Source organism: Pithys albifrons, chromosome 3, assembly GCF_047495875.1.
Source record: "Pithys albifrons albifrons isolate INPA30051 chromosome 3, PitAlb_v1, whole genome shotgun sequence".
NCBI classification, from domain to species: Eukaryota; Metazoa; Chordata; class Aves; order Passeriformes; family Thamnophilidae; genus Pithys; species Pithys albifrons.
This window is the reverse complement of record NC_092460.1, coordinates 87,829,109-87,841,461: the sequence shown is the minus strand read 5'-3', so window position 1 is coordinate 87,841,461 and position 12,353 is coordinate 87,829,109. Positions and strand designations below refer to the sequence as shown.

The 12,353-nt window shown below is 37.6% G+C and overlaps 1 protein-coding gene across 1 annotated transcript in view; it reads right to left on the bottom strand.

The window, feature by feature from the left end:
* COG5 (component of oligomeric golgi complex 5) overlaps positions 1 to 12,353 on the bottom strand; it is a 179,434-nt gene that overhangs the window by 45,877 nt on the left and 121,204 nt on the right. The window contains exons 11-12 of the mRNA XM_071552623.1: positions 3,102 to 3,183; positions 616 to 820 (exon numbers count right to left, since the gene is read on the bottom strand). Of these exons, the coding sequence (XP_071408724.1) occupies positions 616 to 820; positions 3,102 to 3,183 (287 nt within the window). The remainder of the gene's footprint in view (positions 1 to 615; positions 821 to 3,101; positions 3,184 to 12,353) is intronic.

Genomic DNA, 12,353 nt, shown 5'->3' with positions numbered 1-12,353 from the left:
GTTTTTCCTTTCTGCTCTTTAAACATATATACTTGAAAAACATTCCTATGATAAGTCTCCTACTAACTGCTCAAAAATGCATTTAAGCCAATAAAATTCTCATACACAATATTAATTTTTTTTCTTACTTAAGTCTAGAAGTCCTAATAGACTTGATGAGCCTGTTTCAGTTTGATCTTTCTGATATCTACCACTTAGATCATGTTTATTCTATGATGTATGAACTAAAAACTGTGAATCATAACAACTGAGCATTTGTCACACTCAAATGATTGCAGTGTCATTAGCAGAAAGCTACTGCTGTAATTGCAATGCATACACAACTGAATTTTGAGCATTCTGTTATTTTTTTCACTCAAAGAGACAAAAAGATAGAACCTGTTCAAAAGTCAGAGACATTGTGAAAGACAAGACAACTAAACACTGTTAATTACATAACCTAATGAAAATCCTACAGCTCTAAAATAGTGTTAAAGCAGTAACTACAAGAAGAGAAAAAAGCCTTTAAAATTTTCCTGCTCTGACAATTCGAATAACAGTAAGTTTATAAAAATATTGTTTCCTTACAGGGTGCAAAGATTTATATTTTATACCCTTATAGTTCATAATACATACTCGTAATCTTCATTTTTCTGCATGAATATATCCTGTGCATCTTCTTCCATTTGCTGTAGTTCAGCAAAAAGATCAGTAGTTCCACTTGTGTTAAAATTCCTCTGAATATTTTGACTATATTGTTGGAGGCGCTTCCACAAGTCATTATAAAGCCTCAGCAATTTAGGATATTCTCCTTCAAATGCTTGTTTCAAAAACATAGAGGCTGCAAAATAAAGCAGTAAGCAACACACAGTATTAAGTTCAAGCTAATGTTTTATATTCATATAAATAACGTTTATCCTTGCATTTATACCAATGAATGTTACACAATGTTGTCCTAATATTATCAGTAGTAATAATGTAACATTTATAACTCATTTCAAAGTGGCATGACCTATCACACTAAATGCACTTGACCAAGGTATGTATCTAAAGCACCAGCACAAAATCCACAATCAGAAGACTGAACATGAAAAACTTACTCTGTACAATAAAGATATTAATCATGGTTGTGAAATGTTTGGTATTAAACTTAATTATTACCATCATTCATTTAAAGCCAAAGTGTGATTAGAACTCTCTAAGTCTAGAGATTTTCTTACAACAGTTTAATGGAAGAAAAGTGTGGGGCTGTGCAACTTTGAAGATATCCATTTAAAGTTGACAAAAGTAACTCCTATGAACCAAAAACTTCAGAAATGTGATGAGGGAAGCATATGCTTTTAGGCAACTTCTTAAAACAAGGTACTTAACATGCAATTCCTAAACTAGTCAAATAATGACAAAGCCAGCAGAAAAATCAGCATTACTTTCAGCCTTGAAAGGCTTGCCACAAGTAACAGGAAATGAAACAAATGTACAACTGTCTGAGCAACTGTTAATCTTGATCTAACATCACTCATACTCTTTGGATTTCCCATTACATTAGGAGATTAACATTGTTCCATTCATTGGTAGGTTTTTCAGGTTCCAGACATCTGCCCAGCCTGTGCTTTCAACTCAAATATATTCTATTTTGGAATACTGGAGAATTCACATTATTATCAAACACAGAGTTATTTTAGGTCATGAAGCTAAGTTTATAAAGACTGTCTCCACCTCACAAAAGCAGATCATGATCTACTAGCAAACACTGTAAAACGCCATGAACTCCTATTTTTACACTACTTTTCTGATATCATCTAGTCTTCCTCTGATCTATATGATCCAGAGTCTATGACTGATGTCAGTGGATTCAATCACCAGGATTTTTTACGTCAAAAAGGAACATTCTCATACAGATGCCTCACTTAAATGAAAAAGTCTACTCATTGTAAACATTGTTTCCCCAAAACTCAGCTGTAGCCAAGTGAAAACATCATTCCCATTATATAAAAAACATGTTTAAAAATCACAAGTAATAAAACAGTTTTGGACAGCTCTTAGACAAAGTATAGCTGACAAAATGTAAGAGTTCCCTCAGTTCTGCAACGTTGGTTGATCCTGTTAACTGACGTCATAATTTTACAATCTTAAAACCAAGTGCTGGAAACAGGCAGCACATGTTCAGTTTGAACACAAGAGTTTCTGGGTACGTACATTCTGCTGTTAAAGTAATGCATAAGGCAAACAGTAAAATTAATATGTTTTACCACAAGAGGAATACATTTTCTTTTGGGATCATCCAGTTACTTAGCAACCACTGAACATGAATCCACCAGCTACTTCCTCAAAATTATGCTGCTGCTATAAAGCCTGGAAGGACCAAATTTTGAAGGGCCAATGCAATCGCTGAGATCACAAAGATAAATGTACATCTTGTGCACTTCATCTGTATGTGCAAAAGATTACACACTGTTTTCAAACACGAAAGATGTATTTATGAAAGCACTAAACTCACCTACAATCCAACTGCATGCTGCATTAGTATGTACTGGTAATAGAACTGTTTTTTGTTTACACATTATTTATATTTAATATTCCTTGATTGTATCTGCTAACTGTACTATTGTACAGAATATTGTGTTGAGTCAGAACACCAGCCATTTATCTATATTTAGACCTGACAGTTTTGAAGAAACTCAACTCCTATTTAAAAAGGTATCCAAAAAATGGCTAAAATCAGATTTTTACAACCAATCAGTATTTAAAAAGAAGAGACTCTAAGAATTGCTCTTTAAAATCAAATTACTATTTTTGAATTTGGCAAACCCATTTGCTTTAGGAAGTATAATGTACCATTCCAAACATTTTTACTTCCACATACAGTTGGAAAAATACTTTTTTGTTATTAGATAATGACTATTTAATGAAACACCAAATATTTCTTTCTGAAAATTCAACCATAGTTTAGGTGGATCATCTTGTTTGGTTACAAAACCAGAAGTTTTTAATTCACAGACCCTTTTCAGAGTGAACCACTGCTATAGTTCTATTAGAGGAGATAATGAGCAAAGGGCTTACTGAAAAGAGATATTCAAAGTAACTGCAGAACATGTTACAAGTAATTTATACTGAATACTTACAGTCTGTTGCCGATTGAAACTGAGAGGAAAGTGTCTGAGTTACTGCAGTCCAAAATTTGTACAAAATATCAGACTGGCCATCCTGACAAGGGACAAAAAATACAAGTTTCAAAATATACTCTTTTAAAAAAATCTTAAAGCAAATGCTTCCTGTCAAAGCTGCTTTTCATCACTGAGAATAAAAACAAAGTAAATGAAATCTGAGAAGTTTCCCTCAGGTTTAGAGCTAGAAACAGTATTGGAAAAAACAAAAACAAAAGCTTCAGGTTTGTCTCCAATGGAATATTTTCCTCCAAGTCTGAGAGGAACACTCCCAGCTCTCTAGGGGTATGAGTGCAGCCCAAAGCAGCACACCTCAGGAGACATGTTAGAAAACCTCTCTGCACTGCAGTGACTTTCCCATTCTGTGGGGATTCCCATGCTGCCGACATCCCAGCAATTATTTCCTGCCATTACAACTGCTGGCAGGCTCTGACCAGGGACCGACACCATTGCTGTGCAGCACATGAGTTCCTTCTGAAAACATAAAACACGTGAAAACACAGCAAACCTCACAGCTGACTCTTCACTGCCTGGTGCCAACAGGGCTTGCTGTCAGGAGTGGGAACAAGGGAGAACACTATTGCCAAAAGAACGGGCAGGCAATGGCTGTTTCCTTACTGCCCTCAACATCTGGCACTTATGGTCAAGCATTAATTCACGACTTTGCTTTCCTTCTGTTTTTCTCTCCCTGTCTGCATGTTTGAGGTAGAAAAAAAACTACCAGAGATGTGGATGGGTATCTTGTCCTGTCCACTAGTCAGATACTTGGAAGACTGTTCAGTGTTTTCATGGGAAGGAGAAACTTGCTCTGAACAGAACGGTTTTCTTCACTGCACAGTACATGTCATCCATTGACCCCACTTCATACATTAACTAGTTTGACAAAATCACTACAGCAAAGATAATCAGAAAAAACAGAGGAAAATCATGTCAGTTCAACTTCTGCATTGCCCAGCAATGAGGAAGGAGGAGATATCTATTAAAGTCCAGCTACTCTGACTTCTTAGATTGCTTCTTGAACTCTGCCAGGTTTGGTGCTGTGACCACTTCCCTGTGGAGTCTGTTCCAGCATCCAACCACCCTCTGGGTGAAGAACTTCTTTCTAATATTGAACTTAAAGCTCTCCTGACACAACTTCAGGCCATTCCCTTGGGTCCTGTCACTGGTCACCACAGAGAAGAGATCAGTACCTCCTCCCCCTCCTCTTCCCCTCACAAGGAAGTTGTAACTGCAATGAGGTCTCCCCTCAGTCTCCTCCAGGCTGAACACACCAAGTGCCCTCAGCTGCTCCTCACACACTTCCTCTCAAGGCACTTCACCATCTTCATTGCCCTCCTTTGAACATTCTCTACTTTCTCATACCGTAGTGCCCCAAACTGCACACAAATATGGCAGGTGAGGCTGCCCCAGAGCAGAGCAGAGTGGGACAATCCCCTCCCTTGCCCGGCTGGTGATGCTGTGTCTGATGCCCCAGGACAGCGCTGGCCCTCCTGGCTGCCAGGGCACTGCTGGCTCACATTCAACTTCCCATCAAACAGGACCCCCAGGTCCCTTTCCAGTGTCTCATTCTCCACTCTGTCTGTACATCCAGGGTTGCCCCATCCCACGTGTGGAATTGGGCACTTCCCTCGCTGAACTCCATATAGTTGGTGATTGCCCAGTCCTCTCATTTGTTGAGGTCTCTCTGCAGGGCCTCCCTGCCTCTGAGGGAGTCAACAGCTCCTCCCAGTTTTGTGTCATCTGCAAACTTGCTTCGTGAAACTGAATGACTACAAAGGACAACAAAGGACAAAAAATGCATTCTATTCACTGGCATTGGCAATAACATGCAAAGCAGGGAAGGTGTTTAGAATTTCATCCATAAGCAGGTACAACTGCATCCCTCCTGGAGATCTGGTCATTTAAAGACTGCAAGTTCAAGCTTAAGTTGCTGTTAAAAAAGTTACCATCTTAAAGGATTAATATAAAACCTGGAAGTCAGTCAAAGGTATACTGGTACATCTGTAAGTAATAATAATAAATAATTGGATTATGATCACAAAATCTGTGATTAGATGAGGAATTCATCCAACTCTATCCCTTATCTCTAAAGAAAAAAGAAGATAAAAAAAGATAAAGTTTATGAGTCATAAGTTAAGAATTGAAAGAGAACATCTTGGATTCATACATGTAAAATGTATGATAATTACCATTGAATGCTAAAATAAATTGGGATTATGGAATTTTATCTTTGCTTGAGGAAAATGATGGATTTAGAAACTGAAGTAACTTCTTTCATAGCGATGTTTGCATTTTCTGTAAAACTGGGTTTGACTTTCATAAATAGGTGAAGTAAAATATATCAGAAAATTATTCAGAAGGGTCACTGCATAAATTTTTTTTTTTGGTAAATTTATTGCTATAGCATAAATGGGCAATTAGTTCTTCAACAATTTCATAGTTTCAAATTCAGAGTATGAAAACTACTAAAAAACAAATGGCCTTTCACATTAGCTATAGATTAATTAGTTTTCATATTCTCTATCCCAAATTGAAAAAATGTTTGCCTATTCAACACCGTAGTTCAACTCAAATTCTAAATAATCTAATGGGGGTGGAAAAATATTTAATGGAGCACTCTCAAACAACTTTTTTTTTCATTACTGTAATCATCATCTACATCCCTGTCACAGTATGTACCCCTCCACACTGACATTCCTGTCTTAACTGGTAGATTCAACAAATAAGAGTAACATACATATGATGACATTTACTGTTGTTGTGAAAACATATACCTTTTGTATACACCTCTCTCTATAATTATATATATAATATATAAAATCAGACATACATACTTATGTTCTCATGCACACATTTCCACAGGCAGCCACAGCTACACCAGTTAAGCCTCTGACCATTAGCTTGTGTCTTCTGACCCAGGCAAATGGTGTTCACTGACTGGATCAAATTCTGAAGTGAAGAAGGCCCTCATGTCTCAGCCAGACAACTGTACTATGTATGAGGAGAGACAGGAAAAGCTATACAGAAAATTCAAGTAACATTTCACACTGATTGACTACTCAGTCAAAAGTGTTTGGGGAAAAAATAATTAATGTCCCACTTTCAAACCAACTAAAACTACTATCCACAGAGTCCTTACTGGTCACTTCTGTAGCATATGATAGAATATTTCACTTTGTGCAGTGCTGAGATGCAGTCTCTCTGGAGGTGAAATATAGCTGCTGATTAATAGCACAGAGAAGACCATGTAAGAGTGTGTGGCAGGAACCAGTTGCCTACGCATACACCAGGGGGTATTTAAGTGGGTGGGCTGTAGCTACCAAAATTGGAATACAGCAAGGCATTAGCATGAGATGCTCCTGCTGGAGTAAAAAGTGCCATATGCAACCCTGAGCACCCAGAAACAACTTACTTTGTTTAAATCGGTAATTTCTTTTGCTTACACATTAATTCAATATATTACTTTTTAAAGTACTTGTAAGTGTCTCACTGCTTATTTTTAAATAATGTGCTCTAATAGAGATTACATCGATGACTATAGATCACAATGAAAATTATAACTTAACTCTTTAAAATGTAACATGCAATTCCACTTGACAGCAATCAATACTAGAAAATGACACAAAAAGGGCAGTAAAGGGAGCGCTTTTCTCCAGTTTAGCAGGAAAATAAAGGAATGACCCTTGCACTGGACAACTTTTTCAAGGACTTCTTAAGATAGGCAGGATGAAGTTGGAAGAGAGAAAGGCAGTACTGCTTGCCTGAAATGTACACAGCAAATCTACTGGCTCATCTTAATGTCATGGAAAGTTTATAAGCCTTCCCCTATGCTTCATATAGCATTGTGAGCAACAACCCACAGTATCAGAAAGTAACTGCTCTTTTGGGCCTTTCACTTTTAGAAAATGTCATCTAGCTAAAATTGCATTCTTGTCATCTTCCCATCTGTGGAGCATTAACTAATGACTATGGTCCTCCTCTACACTTAAACCAAATATCCTCACTGGTAGACAATGTATAGGAGCATTGGGTACATCCACATCAGTGATTCAGTGCATAGATAGGACTCTTTTTGGTCCAAATCTGTCTTGTGTCTATACTTGTTGTCTTGCAGAACACACTGAAGTGTGCTAGCAGACTAACTTCCACTATTCAAGGAAAACACTACCTCATAATTAGCTTAAAAAGAACAACCTCTGCAATTAAATAGCTCTTTGGAGCATATTTTTGTAACAGAACCCACAAGGATGTACTAATATTTCTATCAATTAATATTCTGAGACTTTAAATCAGGAATTTTCCATTTCTCTTGCTTCTGAAAATGAAATAAAATTGAAAGATGTTAAATTACTTACACCCCCTCCAAAATAAAAATGCTTGCTTTGAAATCTAGTCACAAGCAGATTAACATCTTGTGATACAATCCCTTGTAGCAGGAGCAGCTGACAAGATGAGTAATGAACTGCATCCGATTATCTTTTCAGCTCTGTAGCAATCATTTTCCAACAGCTTCCTATGCCATAACCAACAACACTGAAAAAAGGTCACCGCTCTATCATATTCCTCCCTGTTCCCCATCAGTGTATGTGTTAATAACACAGAGAGCACATAAACCTTTGGAAGTTGAGAGCGACTGTTATCTGCTGCAAAGCTGTTTCAGGTGCATACTGCATATACATAACCTACAGAAAACATCCGTACATAATTGGAAGTCTCTCAGAAGGAAATTATTGCACTTTAGCATAAAATAAAATGCTATTTCCTCTTCCAATGAAATATGTTCTTTCTTCAGCAAAACAACCTTAACTGTAATTGATGGTATCTAAAACTCATGAGAGGCAAGATTCAGGTTGGTATATACATACCTTCCCCATGACGAAATACAAGCAAATACACCTATGAACATTAATTGCAAGCAACTTTAAGACTATAATGGCAAACCAGAACTTTTGCCCAAAAGCAGATCCATTTAACTCAGCATTTTTGAATTAACAGTACTATCTGCTCACAGCTTTATTTTGATCTCAACAGAGAAAATCTGTAGATTAATCATACTTTGCACCACTACAAAATGGTTGGGGAGTTAAGGTCAGCCACATAACTGGTTATTTTCTAATACAAAAATCTATGATGAAAATGCTCCTATACCTAAAGTATACCTACATAAACTAATAATCTACCAACCCAAACTGGGAATTAAAAATACTGCCGCTGCTGTTCCTGTAACCATTTTATTCCCCAAAACTGATCAGCTGAGAAGGCACTCACATTCAGGAGTCCCTGTGCAATTCCTGAGGCAGTGCAAGACAACTCAGATCTGTCTTCCCCTTGTTAATTTTTTGTTTTCAGAAATGAACTGAACAACAGCCCAGCAACATAAACTAGGGCAACGCTCTGTCATTCTGACCTGCTGGACATCTGTCCACAATCAGGGGAATAGAAAGGTGCTTATGAAACAGCTACGGACTATAAACACACAGCTACTTTTGAAAATGTTATTTCTAGGAAACCCACTTGCATTTGTCTAGGATGAAATAGAGAAACACAACAATCAAATTCCACTCTGGGTTATTCACTGTAATTTTACCCTTTTTCATGCTGCTTAAAAATTAGGTACTCAGTCACACATACTATTCACATAAGAATGATTTGCTCATGAAAATTATACCCATAAATCAGACAAAATACGTCCAGCAGGCTAGACCACAAATGGCAATGCATTTTCTCAACAGTGGGGCTCACTTTATTGTGTATGTGAACTGGACAAAGTTTATCTTTATTAGAATACTAGACAGAGCTTTGTTGAATCAGGGCCATAATCACCTATCAGCTAAAAATATTTTTACCATGTAGAACTATTTCAACTATTACTACAAAGTTTCTATAGTCAATAATCTGCACAAATAGTAATACAGTGCAATCTTCTCCCAATACAAGGGGATTTAGATAAGGGAATTAAGACTGTGTAACAATACATCATCATGTCAGTGCCAGGAGATACCTGGACAGTGCTAGGTCATCCTGCTCTCTGTCCCAGCCCGACAATGAAAAGTTGAATGTAGGCCTGTGCATTCTAGGTGAACACAAACTAGCAAATTTTATTTAAGATAAGGTTTTCTTATCCAAACCTTTCTGTTGTAAAATAATAAAACTGAATCTTTCCCCAATTATACAAGTATAGTAAGTGTAAAATTTAATATTTAGTATTTACTTATTCAATAGTTTAACACTTATGCTGGTCTAGGACAGAAAAAGTCTTATTTAATAGATGACAATTTCAAAGCAGCAGACTGGCCTTTTAGGCAGAGATTTTAAGCTGCAAGTCAACAAATCACAGAAAGGCTGGGGTTGGAAGGGAGCTCTGGAAGTCATCTGATTGGAGACACTTGTTTAAGCAATGCCACTTAGACCTCCAAGGACGGAAACTCTTCAGCCTCTCTGGCAACCTATGCCAGTCCTCAGTCACACTCACAGTGAAAAGGTGTTTCCTCACATTCGGAGGGAACGTCCTGTGTTTCAGTTTGTCTGCTCCTGCCACTGGGCACCACTGAGAAGAGCCTGGCTCTGTCCTCCCTGCGCCCTCCCTTCAGGTATCTGTACACAGTGATGAGATCCACCTGAGCTTTCTCTTCTCCAGGCTGAACAGTCCCAGATTGCTCAGCCTTCCCTCACAGAGGAGATGCTCCAGCCTCTTCATTGCCTTTGCAGCCCTTTGCTGGACTCTCTTCAGTGTGTCATCTCTGTTGTACTGAGGAACCCAGAACTGGACACAGTGCTTCCAGGTGTGGACTCACCAGTGGTGAATAAAGGGAAGGATCACTTCCTCAAGCTGTAGGCAATACTTTGTCTAATGCATCCCAGGATATTATTCATCTTCTTTGCCACCTGGGCACACTGCTTGCTGTGTTCAGCTGGTGGCTCCCAGGTTCTTTTCTGCCAAGCAGCTTTCCAGCTGGGTGGCCCCCAGCATGTGCCAGTGCCTGGGGTTGTCCCTCCCCATCTGCAGGAGTTTGCAGTTCTCCATATGGAACTCCATAAGGTTCTGTCAGCCCCCATTTCTTCAGTCTTGAGGTCCCTCTTGATGGCAGTACAACCCCCTGGAGCATCAGCCACTACTGCCAGTTTTGTGTCCTAAGCAAACCTGCTGAGGGTACACTCTGCCCCACCATCCAGATCATTAATGAAGGTCTTAAATAGGATTGGGCCCTGTACTGACCTGTTGCATTCACCACTGGCTCCCTGCTACACTCTGCACCACTGATCAGCACTCTGGGCCTGGCCATTCAGCTGGGCTATTCATGATTAACCCTATATTCATAAAAAGCTGAATTTCTGAACACAGGGCAACTGGGAGAGCCTGTAGGTTCAATCATCTCCCATACAATGACTGGTGGTAAGGAAAGGATTCAGATCAGTATTCTTTTACTGGTATGGAATGAACTGGTGGGGGGAATTATACTTGCATATTAATTTTTTTCCAGAGGTCTTTATACCTTCAGTGCATTGTATTACAGCACATAAGCAGACTTGTTAATAGTGTGAAGTGACATTATTACTCTACTGTATAGATTTCAAATTTAGAGTCAATGTTGCCTGCTTGCAAGATCAAGGAAAAAACTACAGACTGACAGAATTCATGTGCTGAACCCTTTCTCACTCACATGAAAGTGATTTGATTTCCCAGTTCAAAAAGTATGACCTATTTTCACTAACAGCTACTAGTAAGTTAATAAACCACTGAACAGTTGTGGGCTGAGTACCAATACCATCAGAGCAAGGATATTAAAAGATCTGCATTTGCTGTCACGATACAATAATATTAACGCTGCAGCCTGGAAAACTGATGTCAAGTGTCCTCAAACATAAACCCAGAACAGCTTATCTCATTAAAAAAAAACATACCAAACTACTAATTAACTTTGCTACTACTGAAATGAAATCTTTTCATCTCTGTTCTTTATACAACTACTTAGTATCTGACATTAAATCTGAATTTAAGGAATGAGAACGAAAGTACTCCCTCATTCAGTAATAGACAAGAATGCAAGAAGATGCTGAAAGGACACATATTTATTTTTACAAATGTCTCTATTTCCTCCACACTGTAAATTTAGAACTTAATGAGTATAATTTCCCATCTGTGAATTATCATATTTGTGTGTGTCTAAAATAGCTATTTTAACATTCAAATAATAAATCTGACCCACTGATTCTAAACTGGCTCCCACTTCATGACAATCAATTCCAACTTATTTTTCTGTGTAGAAATTTTGATACTTTGAGTAGAATGTGAAAAACATCTTTATTGTGAAGCCTCTTTGAAATGTAAAACAATATAGTGAATATTATCATGCAGCTAGTTGCTGCAGGCTCCTGAAATCAGGCTTTGCATACTAATACATACAGTGTTTTCTATCTGTAATCAAAGGCTCCGCCGTAAAGATATACGGGACTTGTGAATGTTGCTCTAAAAACAGAAGACATTTAATGGACAGTCTAAATATTTTTTCCACCAATAAAGCAACTATACAAATGATTTAACAATTTTGTACAGCAAGATCTTATGGGACAGAAATAAGGAAATCTATTTGCGCTATTTCTATAGCAACACAATTGCCAAATGTTAGACTGAACAAAAAGCCATCATCCTCAGTTGTGCAATTAATCAGTAAAGAAACAGACAAATTCTGTATGTGTTTTCAATAAACCTTTTCTGTATTCTTAGTCAAGATTGAATTCCCTAAAATAAGAGTGAATTTAAATTTCTAATGTTGTTTACATTATACATTACAGGTGAACAGATGTCAATAAATGACATTGTGATTTTAAAAATGACCTTGTTTTTTTGTTTTACTGCCGGGCATAGAATTTCATTACACTGGGTTGATCAGTTTATACCCAAGGTGTAATACTTTCTAGACTTCCAGCAGTAGTGCAACATTTTAAAAAGGTCTCTTTATGCAGCTGAAAACATGAAACAAAACCTGTTTTGGTCTTTTTTTTTTTTTAAATGCAACCTTCTTATCTAGAAAATAAAGTTAAGACTGTGCATTTTCCCAAGTGGAATATTAGAATTCTTAAGTGATTCCTCAGAAAAACTAATTTGTAAGGAACAAAAATACTTAGGTATTAAACAGTGCCCTATATCTTCAAAACTACTTAAATCGTTAATTAATCCTTCCATATTCCTGCAAGATATGCATCAACTGG